At 39.9% G+C, this 27,319-nt stretch overlaps 1 protein-coding gene across 1 annotated transcript in view; it reads right to left on the reverse strand.

Annotated features, from left to right (window-relative positions):
* dbo (Kelch-like protein diablo) overlaps positions 1–27,319 on the reverse strand; it is a 351,633-nt gene that overhangs the window by 179,346 nt on the left and 144,968 nt on the right. The window contains exon 6 of the mRNA XM_068227482.1: positions 26,863–27,073. Within this exon, the coding sequence (XP_068083583.1) occupies positions 26,863–27,073 (211 nt within the window). The remainder of the gene's footprint in view (positions 1–26,862; positions 27,074–27,319) is intronic.

Below are 27,319 nucleotides of genomic sequence, written 5' to 3' on the forward strand. Positions count from 1 at the left end.
CAAAGGTATCGTCCAGACTCATGGTGTTCCTCACATAAGGGTACTACTCCTAGATAACATAGATCCATGGTGTTCCTCACAGGGTGGTACTAATCGCAGGGTATACAGAATCAACTGAAGGGTAGATAGCAAAAACTGGACTAGTCTAAAATGCGCATTCAGATATAAGTACCATTTTGTGTTCACCTTATCTAGAGCCATCTACTTACATAAGTTCCCACAAAAACCACCAAGATCCAATTGAAGTTAGCATGTAAAAATTCAACAATTCTGCAAAAAGCGGTTTAGCCCAATGTCTTTCCACCAAAATCCAGACAAGTTCAGGTTAGATGGTAACAGTTTGTTTAATGCAGAATATATGCATCACGTAGGCGGTGTATGGACATAGACCTATTAGTGTATTCATTACTAATTCATACAATGTGTTAAGCACGAATGAATGCCAAAGTGAAGTCGATCCTGAAATGCAATGGCCAAAGAAGAGGAAAAGGAAAGAGAAGAAGGAAGACAAAATAAGACATGCCAAAGTTAAAGATGACGAACATGTAAATCAGATCCCAAGACATGTTACTTTCGATGACTGCAGGTACATTCTAACCTCGAATATTTTTAAGTTCATTAATGTCATAATCAAATATCATTTGAAACATTATGACAGTGGTATGTAGGCAGGGAGTTATGTAGAAAAATGAATATTGCAGTTTGTTGACCTCTCTACCTCACATAACCTATTATCTCCTCTTGCACGTTGTACCCTTTCATTGCCCTAAGTATATATATATATATTTTTTTTTTAAATAACGGAGAGTTGAAATCATCATTTGCCGAGAATAACGGTAAAGTTCCGTAAATCGTGCGGCAGAAAATTCGAATCGCAAGTGATAAAAATCATTGTTAATCCGTATTGAAGATACTGAATGTAGGAATCAACCAACACTCACCAACTAATAGCCTCTCAGCGACATCAGATAACTTCCACTTCATACAACACAACTTCCAACAACACGCTAGAATCCAGCACACACCGGCACGAACATGGCGTGCCACTACGGCTCCTCTTCGCTGACAGAATGAGAAGATACCTCGTCCCAGCTACAACGCTTTGACTCTGTGGTTATACATTCTAATCTCTCCACTGCAGTTCATAACATAAGCAACTCCATTCTACTTCACCAGACCAGCAACACAAAACAGTAACTTCGTCCTGAGGTCCCTCATACTTTCATTACGGAATATTATCTATTTAAGTCTCACTAGCATCTCACTCCGATGTTTTCACATAACTTTCCAAGCTACAGGAAGTTAAATAAACTAAAAGTGAAAGATTCAACCCGCAACATATTCCCAATATACTTTTACCTACAAATAACTGCCATCATTGTTACCATTCAAATGCTCCGTGTACTCAGTGATGCCCAATGAGTCTCCGTCCACGCTGGCCACCATACTGATCCCAACTTCAACCAAACAACTTTCAGCTGAACCATGACTATAGAACCTCATTTAGCTAAGGAACATTTTCCCTACCCCCTGTGACTATAAACTAAGATCAAACCACTCTGCTTTCTACTGATATGTTAATGAAAACAACGGGATGCACTTGGTGCTAGACATTTTTATATCCCGCTCTCTTGTAAATATGTATATAAACTGTAAATTCTCAACTATTCAATTGCTTATGTAAATTTACCATATAGTTAGCAACCACTGACAGTAATTTTTGTCACGATCATTGACGCCGAGCACTGTACCCTTTCTCCCCTGACTGTTTTAATGTAACAAAAAAAAAAAAAAAAATTGTACAAACTTTATTATTTCCTAAGAGTAACTAACACCATTGAACAAATGTTTTCTCGTATGTAATTTCCCATTGTAATGTATATTATTGTGTACATTTTAAATACTAATCAGGTAACTGATTTTTGCCTTGAGGAGGTGATTTTGACTGATGATGCCCTCAATGAAGGGCAAAACAAGTCTCAAGTGAATTAATATTTAATTCCTAAATGTAAAATTTTTATGTATTGAATAGGCGACAAAATAAACCATTTAGCTCCTACAGAAAATTCGAAGTAATGAAATACAGACTAATGGAATCCATGTGGCCGCTAACATAAGGGAAAGTATATAGACAAACGGAATCCAAGTGACTGTGATATAAGAAAAGTTCACTACAAACCAAAAGTAGGAACATTCGAAGATCATAAAAAGGAAGAATATTTATTTATTTATTTATTTATTTATTTATTTATTTTTTATTTTATTTTTATTTTTATTTTTTTTTGCTAGGGGTTTCACATCGCGCCGACACAGATAGGTCTTATGGCGACGATGGGATAGGAAAGACCTAGGAGTTGGAAGGAAGCGGCCGTGACATTAATTAAGGTACAGCCCCAGCATTTGCCTGGTGTGAAAATGGGAAACCACGGAAAAACATTTTCAGGGCTGCCGATAAAAAAAATGAAGAATATAAATGGAAGATTTCAAGAAGCTAATATATAAAGAAATAGCAGATTTTAGAGAGAAGATAAGAAATAGCAGATTTTAGAGAGAAGATACTAGAATTATCGGAAGATTTAACAAAAATACGAAGTCCAAACGCTATACTTCTCGTAAAGATATAGGATCATAGGCAAATTACGCTGCATGAGATGAAGAAGATGACTGAACGGAAAGCAGGGTTGAACTGAGGATCAATGAAAGTTTATTGAAGAAGACTTCCAAGATATCTTGAAGCATTTTAACATTAAACTGACAGTATTTAAGCCACTATTCGTGTCATTAAAACTGCAATAGTTGAATTTACGCCATCATATTCCCCTCATAAAAACCTAAAGAATATAAGAAGGCTTTTTAACTAAGGAGACCATGGAATTAATATTGTATTTGTCTATGTTTTTCATGCATGTACGTGAAAACGCTGTGATGGCCTGCTAGATGGAGATGGGATTGGCGACAGACGGGAACCGAACCGGCCTTACCCGACAGCACAAGTCCAGCGATCAAGACTCGGAGATGCCGCAGATATAAACCAGAGATGATCCCCACATAAGAGGATGAAACTACACTAGGCCCAGCCCAAAATACAGGCAGAATAAGGTTTAAAAGCTTTATTTTCAAAAAATTAGATATTTGTGTAGTATCATGTAGTAATTTGTTGATTGTGTTGATATAAGGAATGGATCGATGGATCTTCGAGAGATGACTTATAAAAGTTTCATCGCAAACGTATTAATAGTGCTGTTCAGATGAAGGTGTTAGGTAATCTTCAAAAGCATATAAGAATTTCCACATATAGAAAATCTCGCATTCGCTAATGAAGCATTATACTAACGTCTTGTCAGTCGATTTTCAAAGAGTTATGCCATAAACAATCCGTTCAAATGTACTTGGAGTGAGTAATTAATGCATATCGAATCGTAGGTTACCAAGATCATCATTAACATCAACTTATTGCCAAACGTGAGTAAATATGGGTTATATTTATGTGTATATTTTGACAAATCAAGTGCATATTAACAGAAACAGAAGTTGTCGATCCATAAAATTATAATTTTATTGGGACATGGAATTATTCAAATCGAGCGTTACATTGAGTAGATCAAATGAAGTATATGTATGCGGCGATGTAAGGATATGATGGAAATATGAGATAGGGAGTGCGAATAATAAATAATAGATATCCTTGAATATTTATTTGAGGAATTATAATAAATGGACGGTCGTTTGAGGAAAGAATTTTTTCTTTGCTAGTTGTTTTACGTCGCACCGACACAGATAGGTCTTACGGCCAAGATGGGACAGGAAAGGGCTAGGAGTGGGAAGGAAGCGGCCGTGGCCTTAATTAAGGTACAGTCCCAGCATTTGCCTGGTGTGAAAATGGGAATCCACGGAAAACCATTTTCAGGGCTGCTGACAGTGGGGTTCGAACCTACCATCTCCCGAATACTGGATCTCATGTATAAGTAATTAATGAGTGTGTGTGTAACGCAGTGTAGGATTATGGTTTTATTTGATGCTTAAAGCGACATAATCTCGAATAACCTATAATGTGAATATTGGCAAATTGAAGATAGGTTTACAGGATGTTAATGAAGTATGGTCATCGAAAATTAATCTCAATTAACCTACAACTCAGGCTATTATGGCAACCTCGAAGAAAATTTCCACATCCTATTTAATATTTAAGTTGATTTAAGCTGAAACACTAGATTAGTGTCGGCAGGTATGATATTAGTGTCCTCGTAATATTAGCTTATCGCTATTAGTGGATTAGGAACTGTCCTCTAATGTGTGCCTTGACTTACTGCAAACATATAATTGAATTTATTAAGCGATGCGACATAGTATAACCTTGAATGCAAAGTTGTTGAGTCAATCTTAAAGATTTTACAGTTTTCATAAGAACATTTTGATTACATCTAGTCACGAATAATGATATATATGTGTGTGTGTGTGTGTGTGTGTATTTTTTTATATATTAACATAGGTAGCTATTACGGGCTACAATCATGAAACATTTCTTATTCTGCATGTGTTTTCTGAATGATAGAGTTAGTTAAAGAGCCTAGACAAAAAATTACTAACCAAAAATAAAAGAAAAAAATATTCTCGGATTCTTAAATTTGAAACTTTGTAAAATATCAGTAACCAAAACTGGACGTATGTCAGAACTCGACATTCTGCTGAAACTTAACAGTAGAATCTAATATTTCATGAGAATTTGACTTTATTCATAAAAGAGTTTCATTTTTATTTTACTCTTGTTATGTCATTTACACAATTTCAAGATAATTCATTAATCTAATTAATTCCTAAATGTCAATATGAAGAATTATACAATTGAATTTTTTTTTTATAAGAGAATGGGAAGATGAAGATAGATTGTAATTCATAATAGGTCAGGATGAATTCATCGAACAATTTTCATCCATGGAAAATTTTAGGTGAAGAATTATTTGATAGGATGAGACCATAGGCAATACTGAGGTAGTTTTTGATTAATGATCATGGATTGAAAGCTACGATTAACGCACGACTTCAAGACTTTTTTTTTGTTTGGATGAAATACCAATGTACATATAAAAAATATTTACAATACATTTAGCTCATCTGAAAATATATAAATTTGAATAAATGTTAATAATTTAGAATTTAAGTGATTTTGTATTATTTATAGATTAATTTAAGATAATATCTCACCTGATGATGGTAATTAATTGAATTTAAAACCGAGTCTTCATAACCAAATATTCCTATCGATGTTCGCATGTAATGAAAGGTAGGGAGGGTAATCCCAGTCGGATTCACGGTTAAAAAAATGCTGATGTAACTTATTCCCTGAGATATTATTCGAACATTGAATTTTCTTGATTGCCGAGGAGGACCGAAAAGTGAGATAGGCTAGAGCTCGAAAGGAGAAAGACGCCGCGGGACTAAGCGTTCGATTCAGGGAAAAGTAGTCGCCCACTCGAGGCAAGAAAAATTTTCCCTAGCTCGGCTCAACGTGTTCCAGATTTTACTCGATGGTAAACAAGAACGAATAGGATTCACACTTGTGTGGTTTGATTAGAATGCATACAATACAACTGAGACAGGCATGAACTGGAGATGTTGAGATTAAGAAGGACCATGCAGCAGTTTATTCATACAAACTTCGTATAGCAGGTAAGGAGGTTCCAGTTTGTCAAAGGGCTTTCTTAAGCATTCATGGGATAATAAAACACAGAGTCAATAGTTTCCATAAGCTTGGTAATGGCTGGTCATTCTCCGAAACACAAACTGGCCAACATGACAATTGCTAGAGGCACCTGTTTTTTTTTTTTTTTTTGCAAAGTGCAAAATCACAAAATTTTGTGAAATCTTACGAATTTGGCTCAAAAACGCAAAACTATTTATGGTAAAGCAAAATCACAAAATAATTTATGAAATTATTCAGAATTGCATCATTTGAAGTTAACGACGGAGATTCGAGGCGAGTTGTGGCAATAAAAATCTGATAATCGATGCCACAATCGACTTTATACCTGTTCGATTCTAAGATATAGTGTATCGATTATCGCTAAATTTGCTTCCTGGGGAGCGATAAATTTATCGTATTCATAATTACGTGACGGAGTGATGGGGTCCTCTTGCTTGTTGGAAATCGCTGCTGATCGGTGCGTTTAATTTCCTATTGTTTGCTCAGTTTATTAAAATGGTTAGACAGCTTTTGAACGAAAAGAAGAATTACCATCGGAAGGATTTTGTGTGTTTGGAAAAACTAGAAAGATACAGATATGCAAATACTGTAATGTGCGAACTGAGTGGCAGAGAAAGGACTTGTGCCTGAAACACATTAATAACAGAGTTTCGCATAAGAAGAACAAGGAAAAGTTGCTAACGATGACTAGGGAGCGGATTTTTATGTAATTACATATTTTTTTTGCGTTAGTTTTAACGCAAGTTACGAAGTTCATTATTCCTATTGTGCATCCCCAAGTGTAAAAACTGAATCTTATTTCACATAAAAACACATATTTTCACATTTTTTAAATGTAAATACATATTTTAAGAAAATCTATAATAAGCACATAAATCGGCAATATTTGTTGATCAATAAAATTTAAAATGCTTCTGTGTTATAAAACAATGCCCATATTTTCATTTTACGATTACGGTATTGTTTTTAACAGTGTATTTAGCATCATGTATCTGAATGTTTCGGCTATTTATGGACTTCCCTCCATAAGTTCTAAAACTTGCTGGTCACTGGCTACGTCGTTATATTTAGACAGCGATTTGATTTGCTGCACAAGATGTTTCCTTGCATGATGTCATTCCAACTCTTTATGAGTCAGCCCTCTCGGGTTTTGTTTACAGAATATCAGCAAAAGGCAATCACGGAGAGATAAGGTGACGTAATTCCGTTACGACATGGGAGACTCGGAAGAATATTGCCCCACCATTAGGTAGTGGAATTTCATCACTCCTAAGAGTAAGGTTAGCTGTTCGGGTCCATATATCATTCCCGTGCTCGTGTGATTTTGTATGGATTTATAAGAAATATTTCCTTCAGTGTCCGCTGCTATTCTTTTTATTGAAACAGTGATTCACCGTAAATGCGTGTGTCGTAACCTGCAAAATAATGCCAAAAGAAAAGTCGAGTACAAGGTCGCGTCTTCAACAATATGTAGTGGAATTTAAAAGCATTTTCACTACCGATGGAAAAGTATTATTTTGCCAACCGTGTGGTAAAACAGTACGTGCAGATCAACGTTCTCAAGTAATCCAGCATTTGTCTGGAAATAAGCATACTGCGGCTGCTTCGCGTGTGCGTTCGCGACAATTACTAATAGGTGAAGCAGCTACTTCAAATGCAGGCCCGTCTAAATCTTCCCAGTATTATTTAGATGTGTGCAGAGCATTTGTTTGCGCCGACATTCCTCTTGGTAAAATAAATACTCCGGGACTGAGAAATTTCCTAACAAAGTACATTAATTTTGAGCCACAAGACGAATCCACATTAAGGAAAAACTATCTCCCAAAATGATACGAAGAAACTTTACAGAGAATTTGGGCAGTATGTGATAGCGAAAAACTGTGGCTGAGCATTGACGAAACCACTGATTCAAGTAGCAGTAAAGTAGGAAATGTTGTAGTTGGTGTGTTGAAAAAATGACAAAACTGCTTGCGAACATTCTTATTTGCTAGCGTGTAAAGAAATGCTTGCTGCAAACCATGTCACTGTAGCTAGGTTATTCAATGAAGCCATGCACATACTTTGGCCAAAAGGTATAAAATACGACCATGTATTGCTTTTCCTTACTGACATTGCAGCTTACATGGAAAAGGCAGCCGCAGGCCTTTCTGTGAGCTTTCCGAAAATGATACACGTAACTTGCGTTGTTCATGCTCTACACAGGTTATCTGAAACTGTGCGGGCTCAGTATCCTCAAGTAGATAAATTAGTGTCTAATGGCAAAAACAGTCTTCGTAAAAGCACCCTCAAGAATCGATCCCTTTAAAGAGAAAAACCTGGATCTTGCGTTTCCTCCTCTGCCTATTGTTACGCGGTGGGGTACCTGGCTTAGCGCTGTGGTATACTACGGAGACAATTTCGAAAGTTTTGCATCCGTTGTGAACGTGCTAGATAAAAACGACGCGTCGTCTTTTGAGATTATTCAAGAGGTACTAAAAGACAGCTCTTTGAAAAATGATTTGGCGTTTATATCTGCCAATCTAAGCTTCTTGCGTAAAACTATAGACATACTTGAAAAATCCACTAACCTGTTGTCAGAAACAGTGAAGGAAGTGCGCGCTGTTGAAAATAAATTAGATTCACTCCCGGCTTCGCAGGTACAGGGACTGTTAAAGGTCAAATATCAAAATTTGTTCAGGAAAAACAGAGGATTTCAAACAATGTGCCAAATTTCTAATGTATTAGAGGGTGCTCATGTTGGCAAAATTGATAGCGTTATTGTTGGTGACATTCCTCTCTTTAACTATGCTCGTCTGACTTCCTGTGATGTGGAGCGATCGTTTTCGCAGTATAAGGGGTTCTTTAGAGATAATCAGCATACATTTGTAATGGACAATTTGGAGATGACCTTTGTTGTTCACTGCAATTCTGAGACTACTTCTAGCAACTAATATTCCAGCATGTGATGGGTGAGTACGAACTGGTACTATTTTTTCAAAGATGATAGGTTGCTTTTGCCATATTTAAACAAAACATTACCTTCAAAAAATAACCATTCATAATATCTACCCTGGCATATCAAAAATTAATATACCATACAGCACGTTTCCATACACAGACAACATTTTGCCTTAAGGAGCACGTTTGGTAGCACCATATTCTAATACAAAATATTATACTTATTTACTTCTTGAGCGCGAGTACGTATGTGATATTTAAAGGAAAATAATTTCAATTTTTTAATCACATATTTTAAAGTTTTTAAGCACATAAAAAATAAATATTTTTCACAATTTTAGCACATAAAAATCTGCTCTCTAACGATGACAGGCATCAGAAGACAAGCTAGTCTGACAGACACTACTTCAGCGGCAAAACAAGTGAAATATGATAAAAGACGAATTCATTTTATCTACAACTCAAGTTTTTATGAAGGAAATATTCCACTGGAAAAACTTGATCATCCGAGGATGAGAGAGTGGATGGAGAAATATATACCAGGTTTGTGCAATACTATACAGTTTTTCAGAGGAAGAAATGTGAGGTTACGTTTTTCTAATAACTTTTTGCAGTTAAGCTAGTTTTCTCATTTAACGACATTTAGGCCTAGATAATGCATACTGGATCCCTCATTTACTTAAAATTATAAATCATTTAATTCAGTCAAATGATGTTAAAGAGTCCTCTAATGTATGGCCTATTGATTTTTTTAATAATAATAATGTTATTTGTTTTACGTCCCACTAACTATTTTTTAAGGTCTTCGGAGACGCCGAGGTGCCGGAATTTAGTCTCGCAGGAGTTCTTTTACGTGCCAGTAAATCTACCGACACGAGGCTGTCGTATTTGAGCACCTTCAAATACCACCGGACTGAGCCAGAATTGAACCTGCCAAGTTGGGGTTAGAAGGCCAGCGCCTTAACCGTCTGAGCCACTCAGCCCGGTTATTGATTTTTTAAGGTGCTGGAGACTGGCCCAAAGCTGGAAGACTGCGAGAAGGTTCTGTACCTCGAATCATCAAAGAGGAGGAGGAAAGATTAAAAGAAGCTGTGAAAGATGAGTTTCAATTCTGTGTGATGAAACGACTGATAACAAAAAGGGCAGTGTATGTTTATGGTTCTGGTAAAAGTGCTTTGTTGTGACGATAGAACAGTTCCGAAGTTATTTGTAGGGGGAGTGAAAGTTATTGCAAATGCTAATACTACAGCATGTTCATAGGCAATTATGAATGTAATTCACAAACTTGAAATTCAGTACCAGAATGTAGTTTCTATACCTTCAGATTCAACACGTTACATAGGCAAGTGTATAAACGCGATTAGGATTTTAGTTTCAGAAGGGTTTGTACACACGCAGTGCTGGTGGGCAGTGGAATTTAGTGCTATGAACCAATGTGTTGTGCAGGCAAAGCACATCTTCCTTAATTCACGGAAGAGAAAGCAAGTATACATTCAATTCTTGAAACAGAAATAAGAAGACGAACGCACTAAAGCTAAACTATTTCCTATTCTGGTGATCATCGAGTAGAACTCATGGTTCAAAAGTGTTGAGTACCTTGGAGAATATCTTCATGATCAGTCAGTAATGTTGACAGTGAGAGGGCGTTCTCAGCGTATTGTAATGTAATGTCTGATAAGAGAACAGCTCTGACTCCCAGTAATATGGAACTCATGGTATCTCTCTCTTTTCCAAACTGATGTGTAAATTATATACTTAGGCTAGGCCTTACTTGTTAAAGTGACAGCTGATCCAAATTTTGCAAATTTCCATGGTTTGATATAATGTGTAATACTGTATGTGTTCTAAGCAGAAGCAAAACTCATGTATATATATATTTTAAAAAACCAAACCCCATGGCACTACAGCCCTTGAAGGGCCTTGGCCTACCAAGCTACCGCTGCTCAGCCCGAAGGCCTGCAGATTACGAGGTGTCATGTGGTCAGCACGACGATTCCTCTCGGCCGTCATTCTTGGCTTTCTAGACCGGGGCCGCCATCTCACCGTCAGATAGCTCCTCAATTCTAATCACGTAGGCTGAGTGGACCGCGAACCAGCCCTCAGGTCCAGGTAAAAATCCCTGACCTGGCCGGGAATCGAACCCGGGGCCTCCGGGTAAGAGGCAGACACGCTACCCCCACACCACGGGGCCGGCCATGTATATATAGTTAAGCAAAAATACGTTATTATACTGCAAATGTGTTATCAACTAAGTTCTTGGTTTATCTGTTATTGCTGGAAAGTGGAAATAAAATTTAGCAAAATTACTGACGAAATGAGGAAAGCAACGGGAAACTACCTCACTCCTCACTACCCTAGTATGCCTCTTCAGTGATGCCTAGGCTATCTATGACAGCTGTTGGCGGAACTATGGAGGATCAAACCAGCCTTCGGGCTGAATACCCAACAACAACTGACGAAATAAAATAAAAAATAGCTAAAAATATACCAAAATAACTGTTAAAAATGATGAAATAATGCAAAAACTTTCAACACAAACAGGTGCCTCTAACAATTGCCCATCCAGACTTCCAAGATGCAATAACCAAGATTGTAGATCATCATATAAACTCCTTGCAAACTGGAAATTTACATTATTCTTTACGGGATAATCCTCCACAGTATGCACTAGTATGTGTCTTGGTAGGTGTGCTAGGTACCAACTGATGAGCCTAACCTAGCAAACTGGGGCGAAATGCTGGCAACCAGGAATGAGTTAGCTGGAAAATCTATAATGTCCAATAATGGACCATTTATATTGGTATTTAAAAATATATACCAGAAGATCTGAGCATTTCTATCATGCATGAGCTTTTAATCAAACAATATCATTTAAACATACATTATATGATGATAATGATGATGCTTGTTGTTTAAAGAGGCCTAACATCTAAGGTCATCGGCCCCTAATGGAACGAGATAAACGACATGAGAGAAAGAGTTAAAATTTTAAAAAACATATCCACTGACTAGAGGTTAAAAAAAATGGTGATGGTGAAAAATGAGGGTGAGATTAAAACAATCAGTGGATCTAATACGCAATGCCTTATGTTCTAATAAAATAAGAGAATATACAGGAAAACTAAGGAATAAGGCATTGCCTGGTACTACATAATTTACGTGAGACGTTAAAATAACACATTAAAATACGCAACATAAACTAAAATGAAGTCAATGGGATAAAAGCGCAAGTGACACAAAACACACTAGGACAAAGGACAGCATCACACACGATAAAACAGTCCACTATCCCTCATAAAGCGGACGACGAGGTCTGCTGACTGCTCGTCATCACGCAAGATAAGGGAGATAGTACTCGGAAGGTTAAGACTACGGCGCAGATCGACCAGGTCCACACACTCCGTAAGGATGTGTACCACGGTAAGATGGTCGCCGCAGGTACACACCAGAGGGGGTTCTCCTTTCAAAAGATGCGAGTGAGTCAAGATACCGTGGCCGATCCGAAGATGACATAATACCACGGCTTCCCTCCGCGAAACCCGAAGGGAAGTCCTCCATACCTTCGTTGTTCCTTTTATCGCTCTCACCTTATTGGGAAGTGGAATGGCCTGCCACTCCATCTCCCAATAGGACATAACAAGATGTCTCAGCTGGGAGCGAATATCACTTGCTGGAACCTTAAAAGGCAACGGGGGCAGTGTAACTGCCTCCTTGGCAGCCTGATCTACTAACTCGTTTCCCTCTATGCCCATGTAGCCTGGGAGCCACAGAAACATGATTCTGGTGCCGGCATCCCAACACCCGGCCAGCAGGTCCTGGATTCGCTGCACCAGAGGGTGCCGAGGGAAACAGGTATCTATAGACTGGAGCGAACTCAAGGAGTCAGTACACAGAAGATAGTGTCGGCGCTCATTGTACAGTGCGTACCGCAGAGCCTCACAGATAGCATAGAGCTATGCTGTGTACACACTACAGGCTGCCGGAAGAGCAAAAAGGAACCTATCATTGTCAACAGCGAACGCACAGCCCACCTTCGTATCTGTCCTTGAACCATCTGTGTAGACGACGACTGAACCTGGATAGCGGCCAACAACGGACCGGAAGAGCCTCCGATAAATCAAAGGGTCCGTGTTTTCCTTTGGGCCAGTGTGCAGATCCAGGATTATTTCAGGTCGTCGTACGACCCACGGAGGTACCCCACTTGGTTGTCTGACAAGGCAAGGAACCGAAGGTATGTCAAACAATTCGTAACTGCCATCCAAGCGTATCCCAAACTGCCGCGTCGCTCGAGGATGAGCAGCGTACAGCAAACGGTTGCCATTGTTGAACACGCAAGGATAACTTGGATGAAGTAGCATCTGTCGCAAATTTGCAGCATACGAAAAAAGCATCTGCTGGCGCCTCAGGTGTAAAGGCGGCACACCAGACTCAGCGAGTAGGCTGGCAATGGGGCTTGTACGAAAAGCTCCTGTCGCCAACCTAACCCCGCCGTGATGGATGCTGTTAAGCTTCACAAGAATGCTTGGTCTTGCTGAACCATATGCTGCACTGCCGTAGTCTAGCCGAGATAAAATATGTGCCCTATAGAATCGTAGGAGCACCGTGCGGTCAGCCCCCCAAGAAGTGCTGCTAAGAAACTTCATGATGTTAAGCTTCTTAGTGCATTGCACTCTTAACTGCCGCACGTGTGGCTCCCACGATAATTTACTGTCAAAAAGGAGCCCAAGAAATCGGTAACTGTCAACAACTGGAAGAACGACATTTCCTAAGTAAAGCTCAGGATGTGGGTGAAGAGTACGTTGACGACAAAAATGGACAACAGAGGTCTTTGCGGCAGAAAACCAAAAGCCATAACTTAAAGTCCACTGCTACACCCTCCTAATAGCTTGCAGTAATTGTCGCTCTGCGATTGCCATACTGCACGAGCTATAGTGCAGAGCAAAATCGTCCACATATAGGGACGGTATTACTGCTGGACCAGCAGCAGCGACAATATCGTTTATGGCAATCGCGAACAGAGTGACACTAAGGACCGATCCCTGTGGGACTCCATTTTCTTGAAAGTGGTATTGCGAATATGTCCTCCCTACACGGACACGGAATAGACGGAGGGACAAAAAATTCGCAATAAATACCGGCAAGTTACCTCGGAATCTCCACTGATGCAGGACAGAAAGGATTCCATATCGCCATGTGGTGTCGTAGGCCTTCTCCAGGTCAAAGAGAACAGCTACCAAGTGCTGTTTGCGGAGAAACGCATCCTGAATAGAGCTCTCCAGGCGTACCAAGTGGTCAGTGGTGGATCGAGCGGCTCGAAAACCACATTGGTACTCGGACAAGAGTCCTTGTTTCTCCAGACACCATACGAGTCGGCGATTTACCATCCTCTCAAATAGCTTACACAGGCAGTTTGTAAGACAAATTGGTCTCTAACTTCCTGCATACTTAGGATCTTTGTCAGGCTTGAAGACAGGAATGACTATGCCCTCTCGCCACTGAAACGGAAAATCACTCTCTATCCAGATCCGGTTGAACACACGAAGGAGATAAAATAAACTATCATCACTAAGGTGTTTCAACATCTGGTTATGGATGTTGTCCGGTCCTGGAGACGTGTCCTTGCAGAGCGCCAAGGCGCTGCGGAGTTCCCACTCCGTAAAGGGCACGTTGTATTCCTCTGAAGCTTGGGTGGCAAAACTAAGGTGCCTCCCGCTTCAGAGCGAGGAAATCAGGATGGTAACTCCTGGAGCCAGATACATCCACGAAATGACTCGCTAGATGGTTAGCAATCGCGAGAGGGTCAGTGGCGACACTGCCTTCAATGGAAATTCCCGGTATAGGAGATGATCCTTGGATACCCGAAATTCGTCGAAGCTTAGTCCACACTTGAGATGATGGAGTATATGACGTCATAGACGACACGTATCTCTCCCATGAAGCCTTCTTACTTTGTCGAATAAGAACTCGCGCTTTAGCGCGCAGTTGCTTAAATGTTAGCAAGTTGGCCACAGTAGGCTGTCTACGGTAGCACTTATGAGTGCAACGGCATTCTTTGATGGCTGCTGCTATTTCTTCGTTCCGCCAAGGAACGAGTTTTCGGCAAGGATTCCCGGAGAAGAGCGGAATGGACTCCTCAGCAGCCGCAAGAATAACTTGGGTGACGTAAGTTATCTCCTCGCCGACGGTCCACCTGATATCGTCAGTAAAGACAGCTATTGATGTGTACTTTGGCCAATCAGCATGTTTAAGAATCCATCGAGGGGCAGCCTCAACGGATTTATGTTTCAACAAAGTAAGGATGATGGGAAAATGATCACTGTCACAGAGATCATCGTGTGTATTCCACCGAAACAGTGGAACCAACGTTCGGCTGCATAGACTTACGTCTATGCGAGAATATTTTCCGTAACGTACACTAAAGTGAGTTGGTTCCCCTGTGTTCAAAAGACATAAGTCCAGCTCTGTCACTAATGTTTCCAGCTCTCATCCCCGGGGGCAAGGTGTCTCAGAGCTCCATATGGGATGAAACATACATTATAAAGCATCGGGCAGTATTTAAGGCATTTATTATTAGTTTTGGGTATCCAAGCCCGGATATGTGCTCTTTTTGTGATTCTATGGAACAAAAGTTTAAATCAGTGGGAACAGCAGAAGAAAGATATGGTGAAAAAACTGCAGATGCATTCCGATCTCAGAAAAAGCAATACAGTATGAGAGCCAAACAAGGAGAAATACTCTCACATTCGATTATATGCAGAATTTAATGCTGACACACATGTGAATAAACGCTGTACTTTGGTACAACATACTTGGCGTACATAATAAAGGGAATGACTGTCACAATATACCGTTACTGTCAACATGAAGGGGAAAAGTGACCTAACAAAGTTACATCTATGCTTCTGGACTACCGTACCTAAAAAAACATCCCACATGAAAAAAAGATATGATGAATTTGTTCTGATCAGTGATAGCTGCCCTGGTCAGAATAAGAATAAAACAATGGTGCACTTCATTTACTCCTCAGTCCATGTCCAGAAGATATTTAAAAAGGTGACATATTTGTTTCCTGTAAGACGCCATAGCTACCTTTGTAACGATTAGGATTTTGCTCTCACAACTCATAAACAGAGGGCCACTATTGCTGCAGATATTTCTGAAGTGTGGGATGATGCCTCATCAGAACCTGAAAACATTTTAGGAGTTTTGCTCTACTATTATGAAGTGTGATGACTTCAAGGGCATGAAAACAGCTACTGAACGGCTTTTTCTGAAAGCAGCAAAACCGCCTCTCAAACTAAAGGAAGTAAAAATGATATAAATTACAAAGAAAGACAGTAAATTAAACCAAAAAATACTTACTTTGGACCTAGTCCTGCCCCGCGGTATAGGGGGTGATGCGTCTGCTTGTCACCCGGCAGCCCTGAGTATGATTCCAGGCCGGGTCAGGGTTTTTTAGTTGTACTGATTAATATACCTGGCCTGGTGACGGGGTGTTTGTGATGTCCTTAATCTTCCTTTCCTCACACACAACATTACACAATACCACCATTCCAATTACATGCAGGTTCACAAAAAACGGTGCCAGAAGGGGCAAAAGATCCACATGGGTTGACGCCCCAAACAAAAAAAAAAATAAAAAAATACTTTGGACGTTGGCTAGGTCAAAGACACCAATAACAAATACGATGGAAATTAATGTGCTTTACCACAAGGGTCCAGGAATTCAAACTGCCACAGAACAGGACCTCTGCAGCCTTTTGCCATACCTGATTATGCCTTCAAATAAAGTATTCTATAAATGCATATCTGACAGAAATGTAGAACCTGCAGAAGCAAGTCACAAAAATGGGGAGAATGTTGATGATGATGCTTGTTGTTTAAAGAGACCTAACATCTAAGGTCACCAGCCCCTAAAAGATGATGATGATGATGATGATGATGATGATGATGCTTGTTATTTAAGGGGCCTAACATCGAGGTCATCGGCCCCTAATGGTACGATATGAAATGACAATAAAAAATTAAAAATCATCCACTGACCAAAATAAAAAAAAGTCATGAAGAAGGAATGGATGGACATGAAAAAAAAATCTAAAACATCAACAAGAAAAATGAGCAAACAAAAAAAAAAACAGTGGATCCAACTCAAAAAAGATCAGAAATAATTTATTACTGACCAAGGGACCACTCATAAAGCACAATCCTAAATCGAGGATGCTTGATGTATAAAGGGGTCCAAAATCCCAGGTCTATTGCCCCTCAAAATGGTGCTTATGGCTAGTAAAGGAGAACCATGATATTGCTTAAGCTGCAGTACTAATCAAAGGTAGCGTAAACTGATGATGATGATGATGCTTGTTGTTTTAAAGGGGCATAACATCAAAGTCATCGGCCCCTAATGGTATGAAATGAAATAGCAAAAAAAAATCAAATTCATCCACTGACCAAAAAAAAAAAAAAAACAAATGTCATGGAGAATGAATGGATGGAGATGAAGCCAACAAAAAACAAAACAAACAAAAACCACACAAACAAACAAAAACAATGGATCAGACTCAAAAAAGATCATAAATAATAGTAGTACTGACCAAGGGACCACTTATAAAGCACAAAGATGCTCAATGTCTAAAGGCGTGAAAATCCACGTCTAAGGCCCCACAGAATGGTACATGTTGCGAGTAAAGTAGTACCATGGTATTTGTCATGTTGGGGTACTAATCAAAAGTAGCGAAGATTCACGGTGTTCCACACAGGATGGTACTACTCACAAGTATTGTACGTCGTAAAGGGAACGCAGACCTACGGTGTTTCTCACACAATGGCGCCACTCATAGCCAACGCAAACCGATGAGGTTCCTCACCTAGGTGTACTAATCACGGGCGCCGGCATTCCCGTGGTGTTCCTCACATAGTGGGTACTAATCACTGGTAACGCAGACCCACGTTGTCGCTCATAGGGTGGTACAACTCACAGGTAACGCCCACAACCGTGGTGATGCTCACATGGGTACGACTCACGGGTACTGGAAACCCACACTGAACCCCGCTTGAGTGCTACAAATCAAAAAACTATTGAGTACCTAACAGAGTGGCACTACTCGCAAGTAAAACCGACCCATGGTGTTCCACGCATGATGGTACTAATAAAAGTAGTTTCATGGTTCTAATACGATCATACCTTGGTCGGCCCTTTTAGACTCTCACGACAGGCAGGGGATACCGTGGGTGTATTATTCATCTGCCTCTCCCACCCACAGGGGGGTTGTATTTGGTCCGCGAGAGGTATTTTATTTCCCTCAAGTCCGCTGGCAAGCCGCTTAGGACCCCCCTATCCGCCACCTGGGTCGCGCCACGTGGGAGTATCACCTCTCCCCCTGCTATGCCTGCGTAGCAGGTTCGTGGGCCCCTAAAAGAAATGGTGATGAAAAATAATTATGAGATTAAAACAATCAGTGGATCTAAATCTCAATGCCTTATGCTCTATTAAAAGTATAGAAAATAGAGGTGATAATGGAATAAGGCATTGCCTGGAAGTACAGATATGTAATTCATGTCAGAAATTAAAACACATTAACATACGCAAACACAAACTAAATTGAGTCAAAGGGATAAAAGCGCAGTTAACACAAGTACTTAAGAAAAAGTACATTATTAAACTTGAGAAAAAGACCACTATCCCTCATAAAACGGATGATGAGATCTGCTGATTGCGAATCATCTCGCAGGATGAGGACATGGTACTCGAGAGTTTAAGGCTATGGCGCAGACCGACCAGGTCCATGCACTCCGTAAGGACATTACCACGGTAGATTGATCGCTGCATGTACACACCGGGGAGGGTTCTCCTTTCAATAGAGATGGGAGTGCATCAGGATACCGTGGCCGATACGAAGGCGACATAATACCACTGCCTCCCTCCGAGAAGCCCGATGATGATGATGATGATGATGATGATGATGATGCTTGTTTAAAGGGGCCTAACATAGAAGGTCATCGGCCTCTAATGAAACGAGATAGACGACATGATATGTGACAGTTAAAATTTTAAAACATATCCACTGACAAGAGTTTAAAAAAGGTGATGAAAAATGAGTATGAGATTGACACAAATGCACTAGCACAAAACACAACATTACACACGATAAAACAGACCACTATCCCTCATAAAGCGGATGACGAGGTCTGCTGACTGCTCGTCATCTCGCAAGATAAGGGGGATTGTACTCGGAAGGTTAAGACTACGGCGCAGATCGACCAGGTCCACACACTCCGTAAGGATGCGTACCACGGTAAGATGGTCGCCGCACGTACACACCGGAGCCGAGAAGCCCGAAGGGAAAATCTCCATACCTTCATTGTACCTTTTATCGCTCTCAGCTTATTTGGAAGAGGAGTGGACTGCCACTCCATCTCCCAACGGCACATAACTAGATGTCTCAGCTAAGAGCGAATATCACTTGCTGCAACCTTGTAAGGCAACGGGGGCAGTGTTACTGCCTCCTTGGCGGCCTTATCTGCTAACTCGTTTCCCTCTACGCCTATGTGACTGGGGAGCCACAGAAACGCGAATCTGGTGCCGCATTCCGAACACCAGGCCAGCAGGTCCTCGACCCGTTGCACCAGAGGGTGCCGAGAGAAAGAGGTATCAAGAGACTGTAGCGAGCTCAAGGAGTCAGTACACAGAAGAAAGCATCAGCGATGATCGGGCAGTGCGTACCGCAGAGTTTCACAGATGGCATAGAGCTCTACTGTTTACACACCACAAGTTTCTGGGAGAGCAAAAAGAAAGCTACCACTGTCAACAACAAATGCACAGCCCACTTTCATGTGTGTTCTCGAGCCATCCGTGTAAACAATGACTGAACCTGGATACTGGCCAACAACGGACAGGAAGAGCCTCTGATAAATCAAAGTGGTGTCATAGATCTTTTCTAAGTCAAAGAAAACAGCCACCATCCTGGATAGAACTCTCCAGACGTACCAGGTGGTCAGTGGTCGAGCGAGCGGCTCGAAAACCACATTGGTACTCGGATAAAAGTCTGCACTTCTCCACACTCCACACAAGTCGGCAATTTACCATCCTCTAAAATAGCTTACACAAGCAGTTTGTAAGACAAATAGGTCTACAGCTTCCTGCATACTTGAGTTTTTTGTCAAGCCTGAGGACAGGAATGTCTATGACCTCTCGCCACTGAGATGGAAACTCACCCTCTATCGATATTCAGTTGAACACTCGAAGGAGATATAATAGACTATCCTCACTACGGTGTTTCAACATCTGGTTATGGACACTGTCGGGCCCGAGGGATGTGTCTTTGCAAAGCGTCACAGCGCAGCGGAGTTCCCAGCCTGTAAAGGGCACATTATAGTCCTGTGAAGCTTGAGTGGCAAAACTGAGGTGATGATGTTCTGCCTCCTGCTTAAGAGCAAAGAAATAAGGATATTAATTCCTGGAGCCAGGCACATCCACGAAATGGCGAACTACATGGTTAGCAATTGAGAGTCATCCAGTGACAATACTGCCTATAATGGAAATTTCACGGTACAGAAGATGAACATTGGATATCAGAAATACGTCGAAGTTTAGTCCACACTTGAGATTATGGAGTATGCGACATCACAGATGACACATCTCTATCCCATGAAGCTTTCTTAACTTGGTGAAGAAGGACTCGCGACTTAGTATGGAGTTGTTTAAATATTAACAATTTGTCCACAGTAGGCTGCCTACGATATCGTTTATGAGCGTGACAGTGTTGTTTGATAGCTGCTGCAATTTCTTCATTCCAACAAGAAACAAGTTTTCAGTGAGGAGTCCCTGAGGAGGAGGAAATGGACTCAGCAGCAGCAAGGATAAGCTGTGTTATATAAGTAATATCGCCGTCTACAGTCCACCTAGTCTCATTGTTAAAGTGATCTAAACTTTGGCCAATCAGCATGTTTAAGAATCCATCGAGGAGGAGCCTCTACGGATTTCTTTTTCAACAAAGTAAGAATAATGGGAAAATGGTCACTGATACAGAGATCATCATGTGGATTCCACCGAAAGAGCGGAAACAATGCTCGGCTGCATAGACTGAAGTCCATGCGAGAGTATGTGCCGTAACATACACTGAAATGAGTTGGTTCCCCTGTGTTCAAAATACATAAATCCAGCTCTGTTACTAATGTTTCAACTCCCTTCCCCTGGGGAAAGGCATTTCAGAGCCCCATATGAGGTGATGAGCCTTAAAATTACCCAATAAAAGGGAGGAGAAAGCTGATCTATAAGATCAGCGACATCATTTATGTTAAGAGGCGTTGTTATGACAGGCAGCGGTATCTGCACCGCAATTGCTCCTAGTGGGGTTCTTAGAGGAACCTCCTCCCTATAGGTATCAGAACAAACAAAAATACCCACACTACCGGACACCCGGTGAGCATAATATTGTTCTGTCAAGTATAGTTTGAAATTTCTCTGGACCGTATGATGATATGGTCTGAAGTTTCCAGTCTCCTAAATACAGACTATATTTGCCGCGAACTGACTAATGAGCTGACGCAGCTCAGCAAGCTGCCTGTCATAACCGTTACAATTCCACTGTAACAGTGCCATAGTGTGGACGGTCAAAAGAGTGTTAGGTTGTGAGCGACAAGATGCTTGTGAACCTACACACTATCAACATCTACATCCGTAGATGTAGGTAGATGTAGATGACAGCTCGATATCCAACCCGTCATTGACAGACGGCGGGCTTGACGTCCCGAAATTCGATGCTTTCCGGAGGCTTGAAGTTCCCCTACGAGGGGAGCGCACAGGTTTTGGAGCAGGAGCACCTTCTGGCGCAGACTCATAGCCTCTAGATTACGGGCATGATTTCCCTTTTGCAGTTGTTAAATTGCACAAGTGGCAACGTCTTCACCATTGACTTTGCGTGTAATGCGCCGGACATGTGTCAGGCCACGGTTCTTCATGTATTCCATCAATTCTTTGTCAGTGTTCAAAATAAGGTCGCAGTGAAAGGTGACTCCGCGAACTAGATTCAAGGATTTGTGCTCCTCCACTTTGATGGGGATTTTGCCAAAGTGGCCACACTTAAGCAACTGATCGGCTTGCAGTGCTGTACGAGTCTTCAAAGCAAACTACCGTTGCGCATTTTCTCGAGATCCTCAAGTTCCAAGTCATTAATCTCATATTTGGTCCGTATCGACGACAGTGATTACATATAATTTTAAAAAATATTTGTTTAATGTCAACCTAGTCAATACTTACAATTACCACTATTGTGGTTAAATGATTATAAATAATTGAAAAATTGTGAACATGTTTCGCCCTTCTTAACGGGCATCATCAGTACTATGAACAACTTTAAAAATAATAGTTACATTTAAGACTGTCTATATCTATATTTATTTGGACAAAACGTTTAATAAGGATTATAACCTTAATGACGACACGGAAATTAAGACCTTTGTAAACATTAATACCTAAGTTGTTGAAAACAGTTATCCCAAATCAAAAGAGAATCCCACATATTTTAAAAATTACCAATACAACAACTCCAAACGCCCCCAGATACCATACCTATAATTCCCCCTCCGAATAATCCCCCTCCCATATCGACACCAGTATGTACCAATCCGCCCAGTTCTTCCCTCCCTCAACTCGTCCCCCTCCCTCCGCCACACCCATATAATACACGTAGTAGAAACGCCAGTCAGATTACCGCTAGCAACAGAACAAGTTAGACACTCTACGGCATTCGAGTAATTACGCATTTTTACGTAACCCATAACCGTATACTACCACAACTATTATTTTTGTACATACACTTTAAATACATTTTTTATATTTTTCTTTACAGTCTATCCATCATTGAAAATTTACACAACAGAAGGGATACTACAATTATATTGATAAATATCTTCAATCCAGTACATTGTCGTGAATTTACGATGTGTATTTTTAATTCAAAGTATTCTTATTCGACTGGTTACATAACCAATTTAACTCAAGAAGAATTACCATGATCATCCCTGACCTAATCTTCTACTACATGATTAATTAGAGCCCTTGTTTTGTATATATTTTATTCTTCGAATTTCTACTTGCTGATGAATACAGCTTAATATGGACCTTCACCAAATTAAAGAAAATGATCCATTTCAATTTCAGACGAATGCTGTTTGACAATCTCCCTACCAACATTAACATATATATTTTTTAGACTAGATTATGAGATTGACCTACAATTGTTTTAACTTGTTGTTTATAAGATTTAGTTAACTTTTTAATACTGGTATCAAAAACAATTTTTAATGTCACATTTTTTTCCAATCTTATATGATTAATTATTGTAAGACAGTCTTAAATGTAACTATGATTTTTAAAGTTGTTCATAGTGCTGATGATGCCCGTTAAGAAGGGAACATGTTCATGATTTTTCAATTATTTATAATCATTTAACCACAATAGTGGTAATTGTAAGTATTGACTAGGTTGACATTAAACAAATATTTTTTAAAATTATATGTAATCCTCAAGTTCGCTGTAGACGCCTTCAATGTGTCTACTAAAAAGGATCTATTTTACCAGCTTAAAATCATGCCCATTGGTTCAGGTAGTAATCAGAAACCTAGGGAAGCTGGATCCGATTCCTTCATGCTGCGCATGTTCCCAGGGAGTTGAACCTCTCAGGGAAGCAAAAGTTAAAGTCTTCAGTGGAGGATCCCCTTGGGATGGGAGACTTCATTTCGAAGTCATGCCCGAAATCATCCTCCCCGAATGCTACTCACTTCAATCAGGGGTCTCTCTAGCCGAACCAAGCTGCCAAGGCAATAGCCACCTGGTCATAGCCGGTACTGCCCGGGGTCCGATGTTGGACGATGCCTAATACGGGATGATTGGAGGAAGGGAGTCCTAGTGCTCATTGCCTCAGTCACCCGCAGTAGCATGTACCCTATAGCGTGTACAGAACACTAAATATAGAGGAAAAAAACAATAAATAATTAATAATAATTTGTCCTTCTGGCATTCGGCAATGCGGAGACCTGTGTCGTCAGGCAGATACTACTGCAAGGGTACATGACGCTCCCACCCACAAGATCCCTGGGTGGTCAAATGTGGGCTTTTGGGCATAACCACACACGTCAGAGGTCCATGTCCGAGCAGCACGCACATCAAAAATTTTGAAATGGTCTACAACTAACCCTTAAAAAAAAAAAAAAGCAATAAAAAATAGTCGTCTTCTACGACAGGCAGGGATTGCCTATGAATGTATTCAACCCCTCCCATCCACAGGAGGTCCAACACATTATACCAAACCGCAATCCATGTCCGTGCCTAAGTCAACCCTTTTAGTCGCCTGTTACGACAGAAAGGGGATACCGTGGGTGTATTCTACAAGTCCATCCCCCACCCGCAGGGGGTGGGAGAATATTGAATTAGATGACAATGACAATAGCAGTGGGTGTGATGAGTGATATTGAGGTGTATTACAAAGAAAGAAAATAGTTCTGTATACCAATTAGATATGTTACAAACCATTATTCTTGTCATTATTCCGTATTGAAAAATAGCTGATCACAAAATTTATACAAGGAGTAATCTTAATACCACCTATTCAATACAAGACTACACTAGCAGTAGGAACTTCAAATAGATTAACGCTGCAGATACACTTGGACATGCATTACATCTTGAGAATAAATTGACAACATTGTTTACTATGGACATCCAAGTCTACAAGAGGCATTTTCTGTTACACGAATTTGTCGTCCAGCCTACCTTCTTTTATTCGATATTTTAGCAGCGTTTTACGGCAAATTCTTTAATGTTTTTCAGCACTTCACGACATACCACTATTTTAATCCAACTTTCCAAGGCGTCATAAACTACACTGCTTCCAATTCAACTACTTCTTTCCATCCTTATTTTAAATATTGGCCTCAAATATGAACTTTTACTGCATCTTTTAACCGTCTTGTTCTTATCCTGTTGACGCCTTATTTCTGATATTCTGTTTTCCTAATGTAATATACATTGCTTAAGCTTTTCATCAAGAAGATCCATTTCATTGTCAGACATGGACTACTTTATAAAAACAATATATGACTATTACTTTTAGATGAACACATCATTTTTTCAAGGTGGTTTTAGTATAAGTTCTGTTTTAATACAAAAATTTTTACTGTAAACATTTTGCATCCACAGTATTAACACTTGTAAATATTCATCAATATTTTTTACGCATATTATTATGACTCCTTAGACCATATGTGTTTTAAGATTGATTGAAGCTGATGATGCCCAATAAATAGTGGGCGAAACATGTACTTCAAATTTCTGATAATTTCCATGTGTATTTAACCACGCTATAGTGGAATAAATCTGTATTGAATAGGTGGTATTAAGATTACTCCTTGTATAAATTTTGTGATCATTTAGATATGTGCCGAGTTCAATGAAATAACTATTTGTATTTTTTTTTTCCCCAGTAAAGCTTTGTTATAATAACTTTTGAAAAAATTTAATCCTCATCAAGAGTGAACTTGCAGTAACTTTCTGCATAAATAGGGTAGGTCCGAAATTTTTTTATGTTTCCCCTCAAACATTTCAAAACAGAAAATCAAAACCTTTTTGGCAATGTTGGTACATATAAGAGTGCCTATGTAATTTATCTGAGGTTATTACTTTGTAACATTAATGCGAGGGACAGTTATTTTCAATTTCTGAAAAATCAGTATTTTAGACTTGTCCCTTTTTTTGCTATCAACCCTTCAATTGTCAATTCGGTGAAACTTCCTATACTGGACAAAATGGTAAAAACTTTGCAATAAGATATCAAAAGCATTTAAATGCCATCAAATAAAACCATTTTTTCAGCTATGAACATACACATGAAAGACTTCAACCATATAGAGTACAGTCTCGCTCAACCGACCTTTGCTTATCCGACATTACATGTTATCTGACACTGGTGGACTTAATTTGAACTTTTGGTGGAGACTAAATTCTGGGACATCTGGTGTGGAGGGTGTGACCGTGGGACAAGCACTGGCTTGACTCCTGGCAGTAGGACCTTTTTTTTCCCCCTCTCTCAAGGACAGGTGCAGCGAGTCTTCAGTCATTGTTCAGTGTAGTATTGGTTGTGTGCGGATGTTATAGTTTTCGTATTCTCTGCGAGTACGGCAAGTAAATGGAAGAAAGTGATTGTTTCTATGGAAGACAAATCAAGTGCGTTAAAGAGACTGGACAAAGGGGAAACTCTTCAAAATGTGGCTTCAGATTATGGTGTTGGATGTGTTACAGTGGGAGATTGAGAAAAAAGAAAAGAGGGAAGAAACTGAAAACTGGTGCTCTACCAGAGCAACAAGTGCCGCACTGAAAATTAGAAAAACAATGTCCCTTAATGTGAAGATCGAGGCAAAAATTGATCAGTATTGACTGAAGCCATATTGTTCTTCTTCTCTAGTCTTTTCTTATTTCATCCTCAATCTTCCTTCCAATACCCTCCCAGATAACTTGACTACATGTCAAATATGAGTGATTCCTTTGTAGTTGCTACAGTTCATCTTATGACCTTTCTTGGATAATGAAATTATTACACTCTAAACCCAATCCTCTGGGACATTTTCCTTCTGTATCTATACATGCCTTCGCTGGCAAGATGTAGTGTTTACAGTGCACTATATCTTCTGGCAGGGACTAGAAAAAATTTGTAACATTCAATGACCTGTCTGTCTGTCTCAGTCTCATCCTTGGCTTTGACAATATGAAAGTGAACGAGGTATGAGCAATGCTAGTAATACCATTCCTTATTAAGCCAGCCAGTTACAAATGGTGTGAAAATATCGCTCATAGGGTTGATTGATGCATGCATTCCAGTGGGCTTGGCAGACTGATATGCAATAGCAACTTCTGGCCTGGTGAGGAAAGCAACGGGAAACTAACTCACTCATTTCCCTTGTATGCCTCTTCAGAGACACCTAGGCTATCTATAACAGCTGTTAGCGGAGCTACGAAGGATTAAACCAGCTTTAGGGGTGAATACCCAACATATAACATACATATCCTTCTAAATAGTCAATACAACCATCTTCCCTACAGCTTCTGTTTCTAGCTTGGTTATGAGAAACAAACTCTGGTTGTTCAGCAACCCACCAAAACATGAGAGTTTGAAATATGCCAAATATACCTCCCGTATATGAACAATATAAATACACCATGAAAATGACCTTACCAGCAAAGAGTACCTCCCCTCGACGAGTTGGTTTCCGAGGCCTCGTCCTGGGGCCCTGCATAAGTGGACGCTCTTGTGGAAGCAGCAGGTAATTTTTTGCTTCATCCACCAAATCACGACATGCTTCATCACTCCTTACAAGGAGATCAGAACCTACAGTCCCAACGAGAAATTTTGGACTTAATAAAGGAAGACGTACATGTTGTAGTACCTGAAAAGAGAGAAATCCTAACTATATTAAAATAATTATGGGCAAAGATTAATGGTGAAGGAGCATACAAATGTTGAGAAACATTAATTATAACCTTAGTCTGAATTACTTGATAATATACAGTCGAACCTCAATATCTCAAATCTTCATTACTTGAATTTTCAGTATCTAGAAATAACTTAAATTTCCCAGCCATTTGTCATATTCTTTCATGTATTTCTCTATTACTCAAAATTTGGTTACACA

This window comes from Anabrus simplex, chromosome 4 (assembly GCF_040414725.1).
Source record: "Anabrus simplex isolate iqAnaSimp1 chromosome 4, ASM4041472v1, whole genome shotgun sequence".
NCBI classification, from domain to species: Eukaryota; Metazoa; Arthropoda; class Insecta; order Orthoptera; family Tettigoniidae; genus Anabrus; species Anabrus simplex.